Source organism: Macrotis lagotis, chromosome 3 (assembly GCF_037893015.1).
Source record: "Macrotis lagotis isolate mMagLag1 chromosome 3, bilby.v1.9.chrom.fasta, whole genome shotgun sequence".
NCBI lineage: Eukaryota > Metazoa > Chordata > Mammalia > Peramelemorphia > Peramelidae > Macrotis > Macrotis lagotis.
The window spans coordinates 217,601,048-217,626,624 of NC_133660.1; the positions used below are offsets into that span (position 1 = coordinate 217,601,048).

General features: G+C 38.0%; 1 protein-coding gene across 3 annotated transcripts in view; it reads right to left on the minus strand.

Annotated features, from left to right (window-relative positions):
* Positions 1-25,577, minus strand: part of ACOX3 (acyl-CoA oxidase 3, pristanoyl) — a 272,680-nt gene that overhangs the window by 216,623 nt on the left and 30,480 nt on the right. The window contains exons 8-11 of one of the 3 annotated variants that reach the window (XM_074229852.1): positions 13,939-14,035; positions 10,192-10,374; positions 5,958-6,080; positions 4,480-4,600 (exon numbers count right to left, since the gene is read on the minus strand). The exons of the other annotated variants lie outside the window; for them this stretch is intronic. Of the exons in view, the coding sequence (XP_074085953.1) occupies positions 4,480-4,600; positions 5,958-6,080; positions 10,192-10,374; positions 13,939-14,035 (524 nt within the window). The remainder of the gene's footprint in view (positions 1-4,479; positions 4,601-5,957; positions 6,081-10,191; positions 10,375-13,938; positions 14,036-25,577) is intronic. 3 annotated transcript variants of the gene reach the window in all.

A 25,577-nucleotide genomic window follows, 5' to 3' on the forward strand; every position in this document is an offset into this window, starting at 1 on the left:
TGTGCCACAGGAATAGGGGGCAGCCCGGCCAGAGTGAAGAAACTTCAGCCTCCCAGGAACAGCCCCAGGGAGCTTGGGAGTTGTGGCTCCTGGCAGCAGAAGCAATTTCCTGGCCTGTACCCCAGGAGCACCAAGCACAACTTGGAAGATCAGCAGGGAGACTTCTGCCAGAGTGAGCTTGAAGCCTAAGTCCTTAGAACAGTTGCAGCACTCAGCTCAGTCATGGCATTCAGCACAGTGAAGTATGACCAGCCCAGATCAAAGAAATGGAAGCAGGTCTGTGAAGCTGGCAAGCAGGAGCCTCTTGGCAGCTGCACCCTGAGTGCTCAGCCCACTGAAAGTAAGGGAGTGGAGGGAGACTTCTGAGTTCTGTCCTCTGTCCCTGAGGCTCTGGCCACATTCAGATCCTGAGTGCAGTCTAGGCCCCACCCCCATAGAACAGGGACCCCTCCCAGCCCCATGGGAGAGGGGGTGCGTTTGTGGTCATTCACAGATCAGGACAGCAGTCAGAACCTCACACACTGAAGTCATTATGGGGGTGTCCCAATAAAATTCCAAAGTTCAGGAAGCACCCCAAAACCAGGAACAGGCTGGGTAAACAGGAAAAAAGGGAACCTGACCACTGAAAAATACTCAGGATCAAAATACTCAGTCTGAAGATGAGGAAGTACAAACTTATGCATCTAAAAGTCTCCAAGAAAAATAGAAGTTGGGCTCAGGCTATGACAGAGCTCAAAAAAGATTTTGAAAATAGAGTAAGGAAGATAGAAGAAAAATTGAGAAAAGAAATGAGATGTAGGGAAAACATGTAAATTTAGAAGTCACCAGCTTAGTCTAGGAGATCCAAAAAAATGCTGAAGAAAATAACATGTTAAAAACCAGCTTAGGTCAAATGGATAAAACAGTTCAAAAAGTTATTGAGGAGAAGAATGCTTTAAAAAGCAGAATTGGAGAGATGGAAAAGGAGATAAGAAAGCTCTCTGAGGAAAACAAATCCTTCAGCTGTAGAATGGAGCTAAAGGAAGTTGATGACTTTGCGAGAAATCAAGACACAATACTTCAACACCAAAAGAATGAAAAATTAGAAGAAAATGTGGAACATCTCATTGATCTGGAAAACAGATTCAGGAAAGATAATTTAAAAATTATAGGGATACCTGAAATTTTTAAATTATCTTTCCTGAGGTCAGGAAAAGAGCTCTGACCTCATTTTTAAAGAATTCCTACAGGAAAATTGCCCCGATATTCTAGAAGCAGAGGGCAAAAAGTGAGAGAATCCACCAATCTCCCCTGGAAAGAGATCCAAAAAAACAACCACCAGGAATATTATAGCCAAAGCCCAGAACTCCCAAGTCAAAAAGAAAATATTATAAGCAGCCAGAAGGACACAAATCAAATATCATGAAGCTGCAGTCAGGATCACACAGGACTTAGCAGCAACTACATTAAAGGCCTGTAGGGCTTGGAATATAATATTCTGAAAAGCAAAAGAGCTTGGAATGCAACTGAGAATCAACTACCCAGCAAAACATTTCCAGGGGAAAAGATAGACTCTTTCAATGAAACAGGAATTTCAAATGTTCCTGTTGAAATGACCAGAGCTGAACAGAAAGTTTGACCTTCAAGTATAGGACTCAGGTGAAGCATAGAGAGTGGAGGAGAAAGGTAAACTATGAGGGACTTGATGATGAACTGCATGTATTCCTGCATAGAAAAATGATACTGATAAAACTCATTTGAACATTCTCATTTAATAGAGCAAGTAGAGGAGTTTTTATAGATAAAGCACAGGAAAGAGATGAATTTGAAGATAAAATATATATATATATTGTAAAAATAAAGTCAAGGGGTGAAAGGAAAATATACTGGGAGTAAGATAAAGGAGAGGTGGAATAGGCTAAGATATTTCATATAAAAGATATATATATACATATATAATATATATATGTATATATATATATATATATATATATATATGTTTGCAATGAGCTTTTGCAATGATATGGAAAGGGGGAAGGTGAGGGGAATCAGGGAACCTTCACTCTCACCAAAAATGGCTTAGAGAGGAAACCACATACACACTCTATATAGATGAAAAAGGGTAGAAGGGGGGGAAAGGGGTAAGGGTGGGGATGTGGGTGATAGAGGAGAGTGTAGATCATAGGAGAGAATAGTCATATATAACACATTTTCTTTTTTTACTTTTTGCAAGGTTCTGGGATTGGGTGGCCTGTCGGGGACAATGGGGCTGTTGCTGGGTCTGTGGGGTGGTATGTGGACTTGGAGCCTCTTGGCCCCAGGGCTGGTGCTTTGCCTGCTGTGCCACTCATCTATCCTACAGCACATTTTAGAAGAGGTAGAATGAAAGGAAAGAGAAAATATAATAGACAGTAGTGGGGAGGAATGGATGGAGGAATTACAATCAGCAACAGCAACTGTGGAAAAATATGGAAGTAACTTCTGTTATGGACTTATAATAAAGAATGTGATCCACCCAAGACAGAGCTGATGGTATCAGAACACAAACTGAAACACATTTTTTCCTCTTTCTTTTGCTTTATTTCTCATGAGGTTCTGTATTTTTGTGGGGGCCAGGGTATTATATTTACTTTTAAACAAGAATATTTTAGTAATATATAAATAAAGTCATATTAACCTCCAAAAAAGAGAAAGAAACCAGGAGGGATGGGAATTCAGGGAAGCAGAGAAGGATTTGCATGAATTGATGCTGAGCAAGATGAGCAGAACCAGAAAAACATTGTACATTCTAATAGCAACATGGGGGTAATGATCAACCTTGATGGACTTGCTCATTCCATCATTGCAACAATCAGGGACAATTTTGGGCTATCTGCAAAGGAGAATAGTATCTGTACCCAGAGAAAGAATTGTGTTGTTTTAACAAAGACAAAAGACTATTACCTTAAATTTAAAAAAAACCCATTATCTTATTATGTAATTTTGCTATCTCTTATACTTTATTTTTCTTCCTTAAGGATATTATTTCTCTCTCATCACTTTCAACGTAGATCAATGCCTACAATGGAAACAATGTAAAGGCTAACAGACTGCCTTCTGTGGGGGTGAGAGAAGGGAAGGAAGAATAGGGATAAACTTGTAAAACTCGAAATAAATAAAACCTTTCAAAAAAATAAAAAGAATGCCAAAAGAAAATTGAGCTCAGTGAAATGGAATAACCAATAGATTAACTTCATTACAGCATGAAGGAGATCAGAAAGACAGCTAACTGTCTGATTTGATGGTGTTCATTTAATAATGTTCCTTGTCTCAGAAAGGATTCATTCACTAAAGGGTCATGGGTAATAACACTATACAAAGACAAAGGTATAAACTAAGAAGAAGGACTTGGCAAACTTCAGGATCTATAAAAATGTGAGCTATTGCTTTGCTGTAAAACACCATCCAGAAGAAAGGGAAGAGAACATTGTATTACTGGGAGATTCTTAAGCAGAGAAATTTATCACTGAATGCTTTGACATTTTCTGATCCTTTTAAACACTTATGAAAAGGTTCAAGAGGCAACTGACACAGAAAAACTATGGCTAATAAAAAAAACTTGGGGTGGCTAGGTGCCACAGTGGATAGAGTACCAGCCCTGGAGTCATGAAGGCCTGAGTGCAAATCTGGTCTCAGACACTTGATAATTACCTAGCTGTGTGACCTTGGGCAAGTCACTTAACCCCATTACCTTAAAAAAAACAAAAAAAAGCCAACTGAACACAAAAAAAGAACGCCCCCCCCGCCAAAACCTTGAAGAACAGAAAAGGACTAAAATATATATTTTCATTTCTGTAATGTTTACCAGAAAAATCAGTGTCTTGGTGATCAAAATAGATCGTTAGAAATGTTTTTTAATATGAAGAATGTTCCTAATTATATCAGTTCTTGAACTCAGAGAACATATATCATGCAAGGGATCTTGTCTCCTCACAGGGATGTGGAGGAATTAAGTAACCTGTTGTTGCTATTATTATAACAAGTTAGGCATAATCAGGATTAGAACTCAGGGACCTGGATGCCCTTAAACCAGCGGTCTTGTCACTGTACTACATTCTCTCCGTACTGCAAGAATTGAGACAGTGAATGTTAACAAGTAGTTAAAAGGGAAAATCAGACTTCAAATGAATTGATTTTGAGTTTCTTTTTTTTTCTTAGGTTTTTTTTTTTTTGCAAGGCAATGGGGTTAAGTGGCTTGCCCAAGGCCACACAGCTAGGTAATTATTAAGTGTCTGAGGCCGGATGTGAACTCAGGTCCTCCTGACTCCAGGGCTGATGGTCTATCCACTGCACCACCTAGCCGATTTTGAGTTTCTATTGAAAATTCTTATTGCTTTGCTTCTTATAGGTTCTTTCTATATAATGTGTTATTATTTTCAGTTTAGAGCAAAGGGTCTTTAGGAATTTCAAAGTTAAATGGTAGGGCTAAGTTTGAAAGAGAAGACTTGTCCTCACACTTACTGGCTAAATATCCATGTCCTCCACAAGCTTCTCGACATTCCTGCGCTCCTTGCTGGGCAGTCCAGGATGCTAGAGGTTTGCCAGCAGATGCCAATGCATGAATTTCACGTCCAAGTTCAGCCTTTAAAAAGAGGTATAAAACAGAGAGCTTTTACTACTTCAAAATGCCAAATAATATTCCAAAGGAGGATCATCTTATCAAACAACAAGTAGATTTCAAATTATGTACAGGAAATTAATGGTACATTAAATTATGTGCAGTGAGAATTTGGAATCATGAAAAAAATCTACGGTCAAATATTTACTCTGACACTAATCTGTGTCACTAATGGCAAATACCTTTACTTTTTTGAGTGTTAGTTTCCCCAAATGGAAAAACAAAATAATATCTCCATATCTCCATTTCCTGTTACAAGGGGTTATTGTAAATTTTGAAAATCTTGGGGTACTCTCTCTCTCCATATATATATATATATATATATAACTATGAGAGGATATTATGATTATTATTTGCATTAATCTAATGTCTTCATTATTTAGAATTAAAGGAATGGTAATGGTGAATAAGTCAGATTACAATTTGAGAACCACTTGTAGTGTCAGGAATAGAAAAGTCAGAGAGAGATATCCATGAGTAAAAATTTTTGAGTTGGCAAGGAAAAACCTTGGAGATAATTCCATCTTGCTCCTTACTTTTAAGAGGAAGCAACTCCTCTGAGAAAAGTGGACACACAGCTGCCAGTTGCAGAGTAAGGACTAGAACTCAGGTTGTTTTTGACTGTTATTACAAAACTGTTTCTAGTATATCTTTTTTAGCACTCATTACTTCAGCATTACAATTTTGATAATTCATTGTTTAATTCTATGAAACAAATGCAATTGTAGAAGAATCAAACATATTTGTAAAAGTTTTTCTAAGAAGGTAGAAAAATTCAGATACTAATGCACTATTGGTGGAGCTGTTAACAGGTCGAGTCACTCTGGAGAACAATTTGGAACTATGTCTAAAAGGCTTTAAAACTGAGTGTGCCCTTTGAAACAGCAATATGAAATCAAAGAAAAGGGAAAGGACCATTTGTAGAAAAATATTTATAGCAGCTCTTTTTTTGTGTTGAGAAAGAATTGGAAATTTAGAGGATATCCATCAATTGGGGAAATGGATAAGTTGTGGCATATGATTGTGATAGAATACCTTTGGGCTATAAAGAATGATGGAGGAGATGGTTTCAGAAAAACTCGGAAAGACTTGTATGAATTAATGCAAAGGGATGTGAGCAGCACCAGGAGAACACAGTAACTCAGCTGCTCTTAACAATACATGATCCACCACAACTCAAAATATTTCTTAACCACTTAAAAGTGCTCAACTTGTTTTGAGGTAAAAGAAAATCATGTCTCATTGAACATAATATACATATTTAATTAGGATTACTTTAATAACTGTAACCATGCCCAGTAAGTATGTGGCATTATCTCACCTGTCTGATACTTTTATCATTTTGCAAAAGGCCCATCTGAAATTGTATCAGGTCCATGAATAGAGTTTTTGAGAAATGGTCTAGGGCATATGTAGCTGCCAAGTAAGGAATCAAGCGCCATTGCTAAAAAACAAAGAAAACTTGAATAAACAGGATATTCTTCAAGCTTAGCTCTCAACAAGTGCTGTATAAGGTTTGGTTTATTTTTATTTTTGGTCTTTTTTTGTCCTTTTTTGCCAAGCAATGGAGTTACATGACTTTCCCCAGTTCACACAGCTAGTAATTTGACCTCAGGCCCTCCTGACACCAAGGAGAGTCCTTTATCCTCTGTGCCACCTAACTGTGCCCCCCCATGGGAATTTTAGGTAGAATCTTTTAAGAATTCCCATGACTATCTGCTCTATTAACTGAGAAGGTTCATATGAGAATTATCAGTGTCATTTTTCTATGCAGGAATACATGCAGTTCATCCTCATTAAGTCCCTCATATTTCCCCCCTCTCCTCCAATCTCCATGCTTCACCTGAGTCCTGTATCTGAAGATCAAACCTTCTGTTCAGCTCTGGCCATTCTAAAAGGAACATCTGAAATTCCCCTAGTTCATTGAAAGTCCATCTTTTTCCCTGGAAGAGGACATTCAGCCTTGCTGAGTAGTTCATTCTTGGTTGCATTCTAAGCTCCTTTGCCTTCTGGTATATTGTATTCCAAGCCCTATGAGCTTCCAATGTAGTTGCTACTAAGTCCTGTGTGATCCTGACTGCAGCTCCATGATATTTGATTTGTGTCCTTCTGGCTGCTTATAATATTTTCTCTTTGACGTGGGAGTTCTGGAACTTGGCTATAATGTTCCTAGGGGTTGGTTTTTTGGGATCTCTTTCTCAGGGGGGGATCGGTGGATTCTCTCCATTTCTATTTGGCCCTCTGCTTCTAGAATAGCAGGACAATTTTCCTGTAGTAATTCTTTGAAAATGATGTCAAGGCTCTTTTCCTGATCATGACTTTCATATATTCCAATAATTTTTAAATTATCTTTCCTAAGTCTGTTTTCCATATCAGTTGTTTTTTCAATGAGATATTTCACATTTTCTTGTAATTTTTCATTTTTTTGGTTTTGAAGTATTGATTCCTGATTTCTGGTAAATTCATTAATCTCCCTGAATTCTATTCTTTGTCTGAAGGATTTGTTCTCCTCAGAGAGTTTTCTTATCTCTTTTTCCATCTGGCCAATTTTGCTTTTTAAAGCATTCTTCTCTTCAATAACTTTTTGAACTGTTTTATCCATTTGCCCTAAGCTGGTTTTTAGCATACTATTTTCTTCAGCATTTTTTTGGATTTCCTTGACTAAGCTGCTGACTTCATTTTCATGTTTTTCCTGCATCGCTCTCCTTTCTTTTCCCAGTTTTTCTTCCAACTCCCTCATTTGATTTTCAAAGTCTTTTTTGAGCTCTGTCATAGCTTGAGCCCAATTTCTGTTTTTCTTGGAGTCTTTAGATGCAGGAGCTTGTGCTTCGTCATCATCAGACTGAGTATTTTGCTCCTTCTTAGGCTCATTTACAAAATATTTCTCAATAGTCTTCCTCTTATTTCTCTGCTTGCTCATATTCCCAGCCTGGGCCTGGTTTTTGGGGGTGCTTCCTGAGCTTTTGGGACACTCCCACAAGGGTGTCAGTGCGTGAGGCTCTGTCTTCCCTCCTGGTCTGTGAATGACCTTTAGTGTCCCCCTCTGCCACAGGGCTGAGGTGGGGAGGGCCCTGCTGTTCTATTGGGGGGGCCCTAGACTGCTACTGCAATGATATGTAAGGGGGGAGGCATGGGGGAATGAGGGAGCCTTTGATCTCATCAGAGATGGCTAGGAGAGGAAACAGCAAATATACTCAATGGGGTATATACATCTGGAGTAAGAAGGAGGGAGGAGCAGAGGGAAGGGGTGGGGATGTGAATAAAGGAGGAGAGGATGGACCATGGGGGAAGAGTGGTCAGATATAACACATTTTTTTTCCTTACTTCTTGCAAGGGGCTGGGATTGGAAGGCCTGCCCAGGACCATAGGGCCAGGGGGATTCTGGGCCTAAGGGGTGGTATGGGGGCTCAGTGCTTCTTGACCCCAGGACCAGTCTGCTGTGCCACTCAGCGACCCTACAGCAGAGTCAGAGTGAAAGGAGAGAGAAAATATAGTATATGGTAGTGGAGAAATAAGAAAGGAGGGAGTTGCGATCAGCAATGGCAATGTTGGAAAAATATGGAAGTAATTTTTGTGATGGACTTATCATAAAGAATGTGATCCACCCATGACAGAGTTGTTGGTGTTGGAACAAAGACTCAAGCACATTTTTTGTTATTATTATTTGGGGGAGGGTGCAGGGTAAGTGGGGCTGGGTGGCCTGCCTGGGGCCACATAGCAGGGTGATCTTTGGGTGTCTGGCACCGGATTTGGACCCAGGTGCTCCTGGCTCAAGGGCCAATGCTCTGTCTGCCACCCAGCCACTCCTACTATTATTACTATTTTATTTTATTTTGGGTATTTTTTTTTCTTCTTTTTGGTTTTTGCAGGGCAGTAGGGATCGGGTGGCTTGCATGTCACATGGCTGGGTGATTGTTGGGTTTACGAGGCTGGATATGGACTCGGGTGCTTGTGGCTCCAGGGCTGATGCTTTTTCCATTGCGCCACCTGGCCATACCTACAGTTATTAGTATTATTTTTTTTAATTTTAATTTTTTTTCTCTCCCCTTTACTTTTTTCGCCCAAGCAAGTCTATCTATATTCATGGGGGGAGGGGTATTTTGTTTACTTGTAAACAAGAATATTTTATTAATGTAAAAAAAATTTGTACAAAATGAGAATAAAAAATAAATTAAAAAAAAAAGAATTCCCATGACTGGGGCAGCTAGGTGGTGCAGTGGATGGAACACTGGCCCTGGAGTCAGGAGAACCTGAGTTCAAATCCAGTCTCACACACTTAATAATTGTCTAATTGTGTGACCATGGGCAAGTAAGTCACTTAACCCCATTTCCTTGCAAAAACAGAAGAATACTATTTTGAAATTGGAACATGGGAATAAATTTTTTAAAATTTTTATTGAATAAATTAAATTTATTAAAAATTATTTTTATTAAAAAAATTTTAAAGCATTCCCAAGTCTCAAATTCAAAATAATATTCTTCTGGTTTTTCTTATCTTTACTAGGCAATGGGGTTAAATGACGTGCCCAAGGTAACACATCTACGTAATTTTTAAGTATCTGAGGTTGAATTTAAACTCGGGTCCTCCTGACTCCATGGCCATCACAATACTGTTGTTCTTAATATCCCACCAACCTACTCACTGACAAATTAGTTACACTATTACTTCATTTCATTCACATTACTTTTTTTTAAATGAGGAAATAGAAAAAAAACTCCAACAATGAGAGCTATCAAACAGAAGAAAGAACTCCCTCATAAAGCAGTGAGTTATTAGTCAGTGAAACATCATCTTTCAGAGATAATGAGGTGATGGAAGATTGAAGTCTAAAGGTCTCTTCTGATTATGAAACATAATCATCCATTCTATCAACTGAAAATATGAATTTAAGTATATTTGCAAAAATTATTTATTACAGGCTAATAGAAAAAATATGGTCAAAATCAAAATCTGCAAACCTACTATTTATTTTGCTAGCTCTGAGACCTCCCTAATGTGGGGACCCCTTTGATGCAGATCACATCATCTTCATACATTTTCATTTTAGTGTTCATGCCATTTTATAAATTCTTCAGAGGATCCATCCAACTGACTAGAGGCCTTCCTCCAAAATATAGTTCATAACCTGCAGTCAAGTAATCAGGTCATCTCTCTTGCCTCTACTTCTGCTACATGATCACCTTATGTCTTTTTCTGTTATTAAAAAAATAAAGGCAGGAAACCAACTATAATGAAAAAAAATTCCTTTAGCCCTATTCCAAGCAACCGTAGTAACAAAATGGTGGTAGCAAGGATAAGTTTTTTGGGGCACAAGGAATTGAGTCATTGTCAGTGATTGAATTGCTTCCTGTGTTGGGGGGGGGGTGACAAAATTCAGTTGCTTTTGTCCTACCTTGAAAGGTTTCCTTAATCTTCAATCAGCTAACTATAGTCATTTAAAGACAATATAGAAATAAATATCACCACACATATATACATACCTATGCATATATATGTGCATATATACATGCACATGCACATACAGATCTGCAAAATCCCTTTCATGAACTCATACCTGCATTTGGTATTCAAGGACTGGAATTTCTTCATTATCACTTGGTCCAAACTGACGACGAGTTGCTGAGAAACGAATTGCTATTGAGAGGGCCAATTTCAAATTCACCACAGACATTCCTATAATGCAAACTCTACCAGAAGACAGAGAACCTAGTGAAGCACCAAAACGTTGTCGGACATCCTGTTGGTATAAAAATAAAGAAATCATTTAAGCAATTAATAAATGTGTTTATAAATATTAAAGCAATTAATAAGTGGTTTCAATCAATTCAACAAATATTTGTTAAATGCAGGGGAGATAAAACGTCTAGCTAAGTCTTTATCCTATCCCAAAAAGCATGTTTATCAGATTCAAAGCTACCAAAAAGATGATAGCTAACATGCTGAACGATATAATCAGGATGAAAAAGAGTTCTGACAGTCTAGAGTGTTGGGTCAAATGTAAGAAGAATAAATATAAGAGAAATGCACTTTGGTACAGCCTAGAGTATGGGGGGGGAGGATTAGGTTTTTAGTGAACCATAAGGTTGAGATGAAGTCAATCATGTGATCTGAGAGCAAAAAAAACCCTATAATAATGTGCCCTTAAGCAGCATTATTGAAGCACAATATTTAGAAAGATGAACACAAAAAGTGCCCTTGGGTTCAGATTATCTCTGGAGCACTATGTTCATTTTGGGGTGACACATTGTTTTGGAAAAAAAGATTAAAAAACTGGAGTGTATGCAGAAGTAGGTAAAAAATATGGTGAGAGGGCTAAGGACTATATCATTGGAGACTGGCTGAACGAACTAGAGATATTTAATCTAGAGAAGAAACTACTTGGGAAATAATAGCTGAACCAAATTAGAAAGATTAAAATAAGAAGATATGGTTTGCATTTAGCACAATATTTTCTTCATCAATCGTAGTGTATCCACCATATCAGGGTTGTAACATCTTATTGACCAATGTACTCAATAAATATTTGAAAATGGAACTAACAACAACAAAGAAAATAATAGCTGAAAGGCTGACATGGAGAATGAAAGAATGAGCATTTCTCAGGTGCTCATCATCTGCCAAGATAAGAAACTCAGAGAGTTTTGGGGGAATTCAGCTTCATGTCAAATGGAAAGGCTCTCAGGTCATCATTAGGGTGTGATGGTGGCAAGGCAGATGATGATTCATTCTGACTAGTTTGACCCTGCCAGACTTTGGGAGGAAGGATCTTTCTTTTTGAATTTTCAATATTTATGGCTCAATACGAATGGCAGTGGCTGTGGGATTTGCAGCAGCAGGAGCTGGAAATAGGGCAGGAAACAGGGCCCCTGCTCTAAGGGGCCCTAGGCTCTTGGGCCTGTAATCTGGCACTATCTCAAGCAGGGTCTGAAGAACTGGTGATCAAATTCACAGTGGTTTTACTTGTCTGGTTACATCCCAATTTAGCTTTAGCTAAAATAATCCTGTTTCCTAAACTGCTCTGCTGAAATCGGTAGTTGGCAGCTAGTTGGGACAGCTGGTCCCCTTCTCCAGAGGGGTTGGTCTACAAATGGTGGTTATGTGAGCCATCCAAGAAGAAGAGCAAGTGGTCTTGAAAATAACCATTTGAAAGCTACTACAACTATTCCAGAAGCTCTAGGGCTTACATGTCCAATGATGGAAATGAGTTGATGGCTAGTATTAGTAGTGTCAAAAACAGTGGATTCATTTTTTATACGTATTGATCTCCTCAATGATGAATACCAGGGACAGGCTAGAAATAGGTATGAAATTCTTAAGAGAGGAAGAGGGCACTACCATTATGAGGGCTTGTGCACAAGGTCTTGAACTAGATCCCCTAAAACCTGAGGGGAAATGGAGATCAAGGTGGTGGTGGTTGTCTGACTCCCTGGCTTCCTTCAGGGTGTCCTGCCATTTTAGTTAGGCTGGCTTATGACTTGTTCTTCTTGGTTCCAGAAGGCAGAGGTGAAAAGAATGGGTTGCAGAGAAGTAAGCTTCAGTTCAATGTAAGGAAACACTTCTAACAAACAGAACTATATAAAAACGGAACAGGCTACTGGAGGAGGACTAGAAGATTCCATGCAGAGGTCAGTTGGCTTACAGTATTTGGTAGAGATACTATGTAGGGGATTTCAATTTAGGTCCAGAGTAGCCTAGGTGTTCTCTGAGGACCACACCAATGCTGATTCAGGGACTTTGCAGCCTACTAATAGTTAAATAGCTACTGAAATGATTGACATAAAGTGAGCATATGAATCACAAACAATTATTTAACATCTACTACCTACCAGCCACGGTGGGAGACATAAGAAAAATCACATTCTGTGACAAACCTGACTTGCTCTTAAAAGCAGCAAATTAACTCTATTTTTATACTTCTCTTTTCTCTGGTGGCTTTCAAATAAAGTAGCCACTGTCCTTGTATCTTATGTTTTCACTCTTTCCTACAATTAGGTCAATGAGTATCCAGTTACAGCACAGGTCAGGTTGTGTCTTTGTGAGCTTCAAAATGTTGGAAGAGCCATTAGTATTGCTTCTGGAGATAGAAACAGCAACTGAGTCTGTTAAGAGCTAACTCTCAGAAGAGACCTGCTTGACCCAATCCAATGGAAGAGGGATACTATGTGCTACAAGAAGTTAGCTCTGCTATACAAGAGAGTAGTACATCCATTAGTGATACCACTTGGTGGGGACCCAGCAAAAATCTCCTGAAGCAAGAATTCTTAAGATACCTGTTGGTCATTTGTGACTAAATACCTTTAAAATTCAGATGTGACCCATTCTCCTCATGGAAGAGTATGTAGCTCAGTTTTGTCCTCTTCTTGCTTTGCCTTTCTAAACAGTGCATATCAACTATCTAATACACATGGGGGAGTGGAGGGGGACAGGAGCAGTAATTTTAGAAATCTTAAATTTTCAGGGTTATTAGTAGAGTATTGAGGGCAGTAGGAGGAGCTGCCAAGATCTCTACCAGCGGGAGTTCCAACAATGAATGCATAAGGACCACATGGGACTTTGAGATCATTTGATCCACTTCAGATTTCTGATCTGCTTAAGAGATTCTGAACCAGTTCTCTCATTAATGGACACCCTAAGTTACAATATCCACTTTAAAAATAGCATGTTTCTTTCTCTTTGTTTCAAATTATAACTTTACATTAAGTTTTCTAGTATGTTTCTTTACATGTCAGTTTATAAATTTTGCTTGTTTAAATATTTATGTACTGATATCTGGTGTATTACTGTACCCACAAGGACTATTTAAACTAATAGGAGAAACATAAATTTTGCAGCCTGAAAGTGTTCGTGTCTGGCTCACAAATGCTCACCTCTTTCCCTTTTGCTTTTCAATAGCCATAGATTGCTTGGTTTATTGTGAGAACATTATGGTCTGTAGGCCTCGATTCTGTGAATAACTAACCCCATTTGGGAGCCGTCCAAGCATTTGGAGTCTCCCTGGCCCTGTCTGCTTTCTCTTAAGACAGAGGCAGCTGCTTGCAGCAGCAAACATCCTGGGTGGGTGGGTGGGGTTCAGATGCCAATTAGAATGAGGAGGACACTTAAAGGTCTTCCTGCCTAATCCTACTTCCCATTTCACAGTTGAGAGAACTGAGAAAACTAGAGTTCAAACTCCAGTCCACCACTCCAGGTTTGCTTCTTCCACTGCATCATATGGCTTCCAAAGGGCTATGTTTTACTTGATGGGGAAAATATCAATCTTTGTGTACTGCTTCACATCCAGGTTCAGTATAAAGTGCTGTACCTTAAAGGAGGTGGTATAAACTCCCTCTGGGGTGACATCACCTGTTCGATTTAGCAGGTTTTCCCGGGGAATCCTCACATTATGAAACATGGTGAATCTGTTCAAAGACATTAATAAGAGAACTCATAATTATTTAAAAAAACAACAACCCTCAATTGGCATAACAGAAGCTTGGTTATACAAGACACTACTAATTCTGCTCCTTCACAAGTGGGTTGCACCATATTGCTAACGTATTACATGTCAAAACTGGCCCCCCCCAATTCTCCTTTTTTGATTATAATCAGAAAAAAAGGAAGACATTAAATAGCAAGAACAAGAATGGCAAAAACTCAGAAGATCCAGAAAGATGGCTAATTGGAAAAAAGAGGGTCCATGATGAATAAGATGATAGAGCTACAGAAATGCTTGTTATAACTCTATTATATCCATCTATCAACAATCATTTATCGACCACCTACAACGTACCAAGAATACAGAACAATAAAAACACTGAAATAGTCCCTTCCTTAAGAGAACTCACATTATATGGGGAGACACCAGGTTCACACACATACACAGATATAGAACAAATATATGAAAGGTGATTTTGGAGGGAGAGGACAATAAAACTAGGAGAACCAGAACAAGACATACTGCACAAGGGGATGCTCTAGCAGAGCCTCAAGAAAATTATATACATATTTTTCGAGGATCCCAGATTTTGCATTGTAAGGGATCTTGGAAACCAGCTAGTCCATCCCTCTCATTCTATCAAGAAGGAAATTGAAGCCCAAGATTATTCAGTGATTATTCAAGGTCACAAAGGAAGCAAACATCAAGTCTGAGATCTTAAGAGACAGAGACAAGGAGGGCATGCATTCCAGGTGGGGAGGGGTAGCAGTCAGAATGGAGCCCAGAACTGGGATACTATACAAAAGGAAAAATAAGACTCTTTGGACCATCATAGAAGAGAGTCATGTGTAACCAGGTAACTTGCAGCCAAGGTTGTGAAGAGCTTTAAATACCATCTAGAGGAGTCTATATTTGCTTCTAGAGGTAATGGGAAGAGCTTTTATTTCTTTCTGACAGACTTCCAAGCCCTGCGAAACATGCTTTTCAGGATGAGCAAATCATTTCACCTCTCTGACACTGAGTCTCAATGAGTGATAATAAGTCTTGAACTAACTATATATCTTATGATATTGTCAAGATAAATGCTTTGCAAAACTTGGATGCCTTATTATTGTGGCTTTCAAAAACTTTTCAGACCCTCCTCCTTATGCTAACTGTCACATTGGTGGATGGAAAATGTACTTGAATTTACTACTATGTTTACTTATACTACTACTGCTATTTGTAATTTAAAAAAGTAATGATGATTTTATTGAGCTGAACTGATTGAATCTGGAAGAAAACAGATAGGAAAGAGAACTGCGTTTTAAAGTAATAGGCAAGATTCAAGTCCTAAGTCTGTCACTTACTATTGGTAGACTGATAGGCAAGTCATTAAACATCTCTGAGACTCAGTTCTTCTACAAAATTGGGATAAAAGTTGCACTAGTCCCCCAGGGTATTGTAGTGTGATGAACAAATATAGGAATCAACATGTATCAAGATCTGGGTGAACTTTTAAGTGCTGTCTATCTATAAATGTGATCTGTTATTTCCACTCTGGAAGTTTGACTGAAAGTAACCCTGGCATGAGCAGAGTCATACTTGCTTTCCTCCAGTCCCCATGATTCAGGTGTCTCATTTTCTATTTTGCTAACAGTCTGACTGGCAGAAAAGGGGCAAATGCCTTTGAATAGTAGACATGCTGAGAAACAATAACATTGAAAGAAAGGTAGAATATTAGCAGGAGTCACATTTTGTTCTTAACTTTCAAGTACTGATTTTCTTCCATGTCCTTGAATAACTCAAATAGCATTTGTCTCAATTTCCTGAGACAATTCTCTATGTTAAGAAGAAATCAGAAGGCCTGTTCATTAAAGATGTGTTGAAAAGATCCCAAAGACAAATATTAGAAACTCAAATATTCAGTTATTCAAAAGTAGGGACTGTAGAACCAAAAGTCTTAAAAGGATCTGGAAAAATAAATTATTTTTTAAAAAATTGATACTTTAATTTTGTAACATAGAAAGATGAGCATTAAGCAAAAATTAAAAAATAAAATAATAATTAAAACTAAGGCAAAGGTAAACCTGCTAACTTCAAGTATTTTAAGAGCTGTCTTGCAGCAGAAGGATTAGACTGCCCTCTTGGTTACTGAAGGTACAATTAATTAAACTGAAGATAAAAAGATATAGGCTTGAAAGACTAAGATTCTTAATTCTTTGAATTCTCTGAAAGTAGACAAGCTGCCTCCAAAGGCAACAGGCTCCTTTAACTCCTTGATATCTCCAAACAAAGATTGTAGGATTGCTTTGTCAGGAAGGTTGCAGAAGGCATGGGTTGGACTAGATGGTTGCTAAGGTTCTTTCTAACACATTAATCTGCAATACATTTCAAATAAAAATTAATATGTTTTCCTTGAACTGAAAAACATGCTTGGAGAGATCATATTGGGCCTAGTTTTTAAAATATTGGACAACCATGTATATTTATGTAATGAAAAACTGTATTAATAAATAAAAGGATTATATCTGCCAATTCAAAAAAAATTATTTCACAATACTCCAGAGAATGTGCCTATTCACGCTAACAGATGTTATATATACTGTGCTAAATGTACTTGAAAAATATCAGTAGTTCCTATAGCAACTTATCTGACTCTAATGATCAGTCTTCAATGCAGTATCCTTTTATTGAATCAGTCATAAAGAGAACTTAAAAAAACAAGACTAATATATTCAAAATGACATTGCAGCTAGAGAAGTCGGCAGATATAGAAATGTTATCTTTTCACCAAAATTATTTCACCAAGAAAGGAACTCCACTGGTAGAAGTTAGAAGACTTTATATAAGGGAATGAAATTATTCAGATTACTGTTGTTTATACTCTAAAACTAAATCAAATGGACAATAATTCCCTAAAGAAGTTACTAATGGCTATACTTTCAAGTATATCTAATGAAATATGAATACAAGGGATTGAGGGAAAGAAATGTTAAGTATCGTTGAGAAGTAACAAATTCTTTATAAAGTTTCTCAGTTATTTGCTGTCATAGATATGGCCTTAACAATCTTGGGTTTGATTTGGAACAAGAAAGATACCATCTCTAAATATCCCTTCCTATGTACATAATATTAATATTTTGGAAAAAATAACTAGCATTTATACAATGCTCTAAGGATTGTGATATAATTTACACATTTTTCCTTTCTTACAACACCCATATGAAGGAGGTGATAGTGTCATCCTCAGTTTTGAAGTTGAGGAAACTGATACAAAGAAGGTGGCTTGCTCAATGTCATATAGGATATAAGTATCTGAGACAGCATTCAAACCCAACTCTTTCTGAGTTTTAAGTTCTATACTCTATTATTGAAGTACAACAAAATGACACTTTCAGACAAATTACAATGTGATTGACTGTGTCTAATCAGACCAATACAAGCTCAGAATGCTCTACTACAGGTTGGGTATAAAGAGTCCAGGTGAACACCTTGGTGTGGATACGAGTTGCTTCAATTCTGCCTTCCTCGTAAAGTGCAGCCCCCTCCCAGCTGAGGGCACACCATCCTGGGTAATCCTGTGCCAATAATTAATTCTAAAGTTCTTCAGGGTGTCTGTATTATCACTTCTTCTAACTTCCTTGTGAGCACTTGCCCTGTATAAGTTCTTCATAAAGTAGTTTTATGGCGATCGTATATATTTGGCATTCTAACAATATGTCCAGTCCATCATAGTTGCACTCTCTGTAGTAATGTTGGAATTCTAGGCAGTTTAGCTCAAGAAAGGACATCAGTGTTTGGTAACTTCTCCTGCCAGATGATCTTCAGAATCTTCCTAAGACAATTTAAATGGAAGTGATTCAGTTTCCTGATGTAGCCCTGGTAGACTGTCCAAGTATCACAGGCATATAGCAGTGAGGTCAGAACAATGGCTCTGGAGACCTTCAATCTGATAGTCAGTCTAATATCTCTTCTGTTCCACACTTTCTTTCTGAGTCTCCAAAATACTGAGCTAGCTCTGGCAATTGCAAATGTCATTGTGTACCTCCTTGAAAAGCACACTGCCAAGGTGAGTGAACTTGTCCACAATACTCAAAACTTCTCTATTTGCTGTAATTGGTGGTTCCATATAGAGGGGTGGTGAGGTGCTGGTTGATGGCACTTTTGTTTTCTTGGTGTTAACTGTTAGACCTAAATTAGCATAAGCAGAGATAATTGATCCATACTTTGTTGCATCTCAGTTTCAGAGGCTGCACTGAGTGCACAATCATCAGCACATAGAAGATCATACACCAACACTCCCTCCACTTTAGTCTTGGCTTATAGCCTTTGCAAGTTGAAGAATTTGCCATCAGTGTGGTAGCTGACCTTGAGGCCATGTTCATCCTCAGTGAAGGCATATGATAACATGGCTGAAAACACCATGCTAAATCATGCTAAAAAGTATGGGAGCAAGGACACAACTTTGTTTCACTCCATTGGTGACTGGGAAATCTCGAGGGCATCGTCCACTATCCAGAACCCGGGCATGCGTGCCATCATGGAATTGACATACAATACTGTTGAACTTCTCCGGACAACCAAATTTTGACATAATTTTCCATAAACCCTCACAACCGAAGGTATCAAAGGCCTCAGTCAGATCTAAAAATGTTCCATAGAGACCTCTGTACTGCTCATGGCATTTTTCCTAGAGTTATTGGGCAGCAAACACTCAACCCTTTCTGAAATCACACTGGCTCTCAGAAGGTGACTAGGAAGGAGCCTACTGAGAAGGACTCTGGCAAGAATCTTACCAGCAATAACTAAAAGAGAAATATTCCTGTGATTGTGACAGGACAACCTATTCCCTTTACCTTTATAGAGGTGGACAATGGAGGCATCCTTGAATCCTTGGGGGATAACCTCTTCATGCAACATATCCTGAAAAATTTCAGTCAGTTTTTGGTTGAGCAATGGACCTTGTAGATCTCAGCTGGAAATAGAATCAGCACCAGGTGATTTGCCACTTGAAAGGAGCCGAATAGCATTCAAAATCTCTTCTGTTGGTACTTCAACTTGAGGTAAATGGTCAATGGCTTCTGCATTGATTGATGATGGAATGTTAAGAACATTACAGAAGGATCATGTCCCTATCATTAATCAATGTGGATCCATCAGCACTGGGTGGATGAGATGCACCGTATGTCTTTGGTCCATAGCCTTCAAGGCATCATAAAAGCATTTTGGTTTATTACTGTTTGCATAAAATTGAATTTTTATCTGCCTTCTTAGTGAGCCAAAAGTCCTGCATCTCTAAGCTTCACTTGGACTTTACTTTTGATGGAATTAAATACTGCCCTCTTGAAAATGGATGAACTATCCTGTTGGTAAATCCTGTGGAGTTCTCATTTTTCATTTAGCAGCTTCTGTATTTCCTTCATCATTTTCATCAAATTAGTCTTGGTGTTTGAGGGTGTTCTGGCCCAGATGAGCAAATGCAGTAGTGTACACCAGATCTCTGAAAACTGCCCACTCCTTTTCTGCTCCACTATTGCCAGCTGTGTGTTGGTTCAGTTTTCCCTCCAAGTTAGCAACAAACTGTTCCTCTCAGAGGGACATTTTGCCTTGTGGTCACCATTTTGATTGAATATAAATATTTAGCTTAGAAAGGATGAGTCTCTGATCAGTCCAGCACTCTGTACCACAAATTGCCTTTGTCACTCTCACATCCTGTCTGTCTCTTCTCCTTACAACCACATAGTCTAATAGATGCCAATAGTTTCTAGAATGGCACATCCAGGAAGTTTTATTGTATTTAGATAGCTGGAAGACATGATGAGAAGGCCATGAGATGCACAAATCTTCAGTAGAAGGTGACCAATGCTGTTGCTATTTCCAACTCCATTCCTCCCAAGGACTCCCTGACATATCTGGTAATCTGAGCCTACTCTAGCACTAAAGTTACCCAAAATTGTAAACTTGTCCTCTTTTGGTACATTGATGATAAGGGTCTCCAGGCCTTCATATAATTTTTCTTTACCTTCATCAGTATTCGTCATGGTGGGAACACAGGCACAGATGATGGTGGCATGGCATTTTCATGGAAATGGTGATCTCATTGTCAGCTACAGTCACAACCATGCACACAGGCTGCCCAAAAGCATAGGGTCCTTTCTCCACTGAAAGCAGCAGTGGAATTCCGCAGGCCACTGGGTGGCTGAGCAGCCCTATTAAGGATCCCACTGCTCACCTCCTGATTGGAAGGAAGGGGCTAGAAAAGGTGCCCTAAAAATTATCTGGTTACCCAAACCTGGCCTGATTACCACAGCAGGCAGGGAATCCCACAGTGCCTCTAAGACACAAAAAAAATATGCAAAAACTTTTTCAAAGAAGATTTCACTCAACATCAGTGCATGGAACATGCATAGACTCATAGACAACACAAGATCCAATAGACCTGAAAAGAGTGACAGCTCTTGTTTGGAGAGAACACAGCAGGTATGTTATTCAAATAGCAGCCCTGAGTGAAATAAAGGCTGGCAAATGAAGTCAGAGCTGAATATTCCTTTTCTGGAGTGGTCTCAGTGAAAGGGAAATCCTGAAGCTGGGGTGGGTTTTGCAATTAAAACTAATCTAGTCAACATTCTTGAAAGCCTCCTAAAAGGAGTGAATGACAGGCTCTACACTCTATACAAAGTACCTCACAGTGGTTAACTTTAACTGGCAACTGCAAAGTATTCTGAAAATTCAAAGCACTATTGAGTGCAACTGACTGTAATAAGTTAAGAAGAATATCTGTCAGTTCTTGCTAGATTAGAGATTGTTATTTTAATCAAAATTTAATCAAGAGTCTGAGAAAAACAATGAACCTGTGTGTGTTGGTTCAAAATGATTTACTTCAATTAATTAGGGAACTACCCAATAAAGCAATAGCTTTACTGCTTACAGTCTTAAAGAGTTGCCTGGGGGCATGAAAAAGTTAAATAATGCCAGTGGTCTTAAAGGGCAGGCCTTAACTTCAGGTCTTTCTGAATCAACAACACTATCTTTCCTTTCATTAAAAGTAGACTTCTTTTTTTTTTTAATTCTCCAACCAACACATGCAAAAACAAGATTGAACACTTACTTCCAAAAGCTTGAGTTTTAAATTCTCCCCCCCCACCCCACTCTCTCCATTGAGAAAGCAAGTTAAAGGTAGATTTCTTTTTTTAAAAAAATATGGACCCAATATATAAAAGCTGCATCACAGTCCAATGACTTATTTTTCCGGTCAGAGAATGACTTTTCAAGTAGATCTAAAAAATTATTTCATTTTTTAAAAAAAGTGGCCTTTTGGGGCGGCTAGGTGGTGTAGTGGATAAAGCACAGGCCTTGGAGTCAGGAGTACCTGGGTTCAAATCCAGACTCAGACACTTAATAATTACCTAGCTGTGTAGCCTTGGGCAAGCCACTTAACCCCATTTGCCTTGTAAAAAAAAAAAACCTAAAAAAATAATAAAAAATAAAAAAGTGGCTTTTTAAGGATTGGAAAATGTTTGCCCTTTCTTTTGTTGTCATAACAAAAAGAGATGAAACAGTCATGATTAAGGGTCACTTTTAAATAGAACATTAATCTGACATTAACAAGAAAAATTGATATTTCTATCTCTGCATCATTAAATCATAGGACATTAAGAATAAATAAGTTATCTCCATTCAGTTCAGCACTTTCATCTTAAAGATGAACAAACAGCATAGAGAGATCACAGCACTCACTTCAATAAACCAGGTACTGTGCTCAACTCTGAACATAAAAAGAACAAAAATCACTCTTATTCTTGAGAGATTTACATTTTCTTGGAGAACACAATATGTACAAAGAGAAGATAATACAAAATAAATTGAGGCAAGTCCTAATAATTGCCCTAATGCAGGCTTTCCTCACTCTCACCAGGATTATTGCAATAGCCCCCAACTGATCTCTCTCCCATTGCCTCCCCGCTCCAGTCTGTTCTCTCAAAACTGCCAAATTTCTATTCCTAAAACACAGGCATGATCCTGTGTTACTACTCCCCTCCAGAAGTTTTTGAAACTGTCATCTGAGCTGAAAAAAAAAAAATCTCCCCTGTTTGATATTGAAAGTCATACCCATCTGGCTCCAGCTTCAATTTCCAGACATTTTAGGGTTTAGAGTTGGAGCCAAGCACTATGCTAAATGTTAGTGATCCCAAGAAAGGTGAAACCCAGTTCCTGCTCTTCAGAAGCACATGCTTTAATGGCAGAGACATTTAACTAACCATTAGACTATAGTGTTGTGTGAAGTTGGACTGAAAGGAAAAGGAATAGACAGTGAGGGGGACCAGAAAAGTCCTTCTGTAGAAAATCAGGGTTGCATTGAATCCAGAAGAAAGATGGAAAAACTAAGAAACAGAGATGAGGAAAAAACAAGGGCAAGGGACCAACTAATGAAAGATGTGGAAGGGTGAGGTCGAAAAACTGGAGAAACAACACTTTCTTTATTAAATCCCTTATAAATATTATCTCATTTCAACCTCACAAGAACCCTGGGAAGTAAATGCTGTTATTATCTCCATTTCATAGAAAAGGAAACTGAGGGCAGGTAGTGGTTAAAGTGATTTGCTCAGGGTCACACAGTTAGTAAAATGAGGCTGTAGTGGAACTCAGGTCTTCCTCCTGAAGAAAGGAAAGGAAGGAAGGGGGTCAGTAATGAAGAGCATAAAGTGTCCAATGAGGCAGTTTCTAATTGACTTCCTCACTTATGCTCCACACCAGACAAACTGTGTAACCTGCTATTTCTTGCATCTTTGCAAAGACTGATTCCCTAAGTCTGAAAGCTATTTGCCTCTGGTAATGCCATCTCAGGAATTACCTCTTACTTCAAGAAGGCATTTTTGTCCCAGTGTTCTTTCTCTCATGTTTTACCTTTTCTACAGTATATACATTCCTTGACAGTATAGACAATTTTTTCCTCTTTCCTGATCTGAGGAAGAGTAAACCTTTTTGTAGGCAATATTTTAGTCTATCAAGTGAATGCTTTTTTATTCTTTTTCTTTTCTTTTTTTTTGGCAATCAACAATAAATAAACACAATGGGATCTCAGATTACCTACATCTGTGAGATAGTAATGATGTGGTCTATTGCTGTTGTTTTCTCTATTAGTTGTGTTCAACTTTTCATGTCCCCATTTGGAGTTTTCTCAGCAAAGCCAATAGAGTAGTTTGCCATTTTCTTTCCAGTTCATTTTACAGATAAGAAAACTGAGGCAAACAAGGTTAAGTGATTTGCCCAGCATTACAAAGCCAGTAAGAATCTAAGACTGGATTTGAACTCAGGAAATGAATCTTCCTGACTGCAGATTCAGCACTTTATCCATTGAGCCAACTAAGTGCCTGATATTATCTATTATTGATTATTATTTTGGAAAGTCTATTCCCTACTAAAACACTCAGTTTTTTCATCTATAAAATGAGGCAGTTGAATTAGGCAATCTCTAAGTTATCTTCTAACATTTTATAATCTAAATGTATTTCAACCAATACGTTCTTTGTTCAAAGGTAGCTTCTAAATGTAATGATCTATGTTCTTTGTATAAAATAGACTGAAAAACAGAATCTTTGACATAGCTGATACCTTAAATTCAACATCTAGCTTATTCCACTGTAAAATTGTGCCACATTTATATATGATTCTCTCCTATCACCTTAGCCTAGTATATATGGAAGATGCTTTAAAAGATCATATTAAATTAAAGAATGGATCTGTGGGCTTAAGCCTAATATCCAAGATAACTCTTACCTACCTACCTCATTAGATGGTTATGAGAAAAGAAGCTTAATCCAAGAGAAATAAGATCAATTACAACATAGATTACTGATTAAGTGAAGCTATCTATGACAATATATTTCTCTAATTTAATTAAATTAAAAGGCAATCACTAGTTCTGTAACCTGGAGCCAATTATATAAAGTCTTTGGGTCTCAGCTTTTGAACACTAGAAACTAAAAAGAAAATCATTTTAATAAGGGTGTTATTCCAAATGTTTTACATGGTAAGTGATCCCTAATGTTTAAAAAAATCTATACATTTAAATTTCAAATAATTCTGACCTCAATTTATAAGCAATATTATGTTTTAAATATTAACCCCTTCCCAAGGGGCATTAGTTTGGAGATTTAGAGAATGGGAATGTTAGTTTGTAAGCATTATCTAGACATATGCAAATTTCTGGGTCTTTTGACCTTGGCAAAGGAATTTTTTCTGCCAAGAGGTAAATAAGCAATGTAGTTGAGACCTGTACTGATCCTCTATGCTTCTGCTGGAATGAGGGGAAGGATGGGGAGAGGGGTTTCCTGTGCTCTGTCTCTATGACAGATAGGGAAAACAAAATCGAGACCTTATGGCATGACAGAACATATAAGAAAATGGGGACAAGTGATGTTGTACCATCAAGTATCCCAGGGTTGGTGAAATTCCCAGAATCTATCCAAAACACCTACCTTTCCTTTGCTTTCCCAATTTGCTGTCTAGGAAAAACTTGCCCTTCACAGGAGGGGTTGGGCTGGTTCAGCTCCCTGCTAACAATTAGAAATCCTCCTCTGCTAATTAAGTATATGGTTATTTCGTTCCCTAGGTTTGTATCTAAAACATGTCAGAGCAAAGTCAGGGACAGAGAGAGAAAAGGAAGGCAATCTGAAGTGAACATGGGGTGTTCCTCAGTTCAGGCTAGGGTGGAAATGGGCCAAAGAATTGTTATCCATTCTAGTCATCTCTAGGATCAACATGCTACTAGACTTCATATTAAATCTGAAGAAGATTTCATTAAAAAGTGAGAGAGCAGAAGCAAGATATGGAGGCTGATTTGATAACTCAGTTAATCAATCATGTTATATTCAGTTACCACAGCACTTCCTGGCTACAGTTCCTTCTTACTAAAACCAAACTGGTTCTGAGTTGATGAAAAGTGACTAAACTATTAAAATCATTAATTGGATTTCTCACAAAATTTCACCTGTAATTAGGTAGGAAAATAAAGCAGAATAAAAGGATAAGAACCTATCAAAATTCACTTCAAGCTTAGAAATCAGACATACTCAGAACAATTCCACCCTCTGCTGGAGACATGATCTTAGAGACTATCAAGTCTGACTCTTGTTCATAGGTACTATTTTGATTATAATTTTTGCAGCACTATCATGTCTAAAGAACATGTTTTTAATATTTCTCCCTTTCTGCACTGGATGATGATTGGATGTCAAACAAACTCATGTAAATTTGTTCTGTTTTCATTAAGTCTTTTTTTAGTCCATAGGAAATAAAATTCTGAAGGTATGATAGTGAACATTAAACATAAAGAAACAGTAATGCCTCAGTTGAAAAATCAATTATCTCAAATTTTGCTCAGCTTTTTGTTTTTAGGAAAAGAAGTAAAGGACAAAAAATCAAATATGGTAGAAAGACTGCCAGCATCATGGGATTTGACTTTTCTCTTTGTCACTGATACTAATTAATTTAGAGACCATTGACAGGTACTTTCCCTTAGGATTTCTTGAAATATGGACATT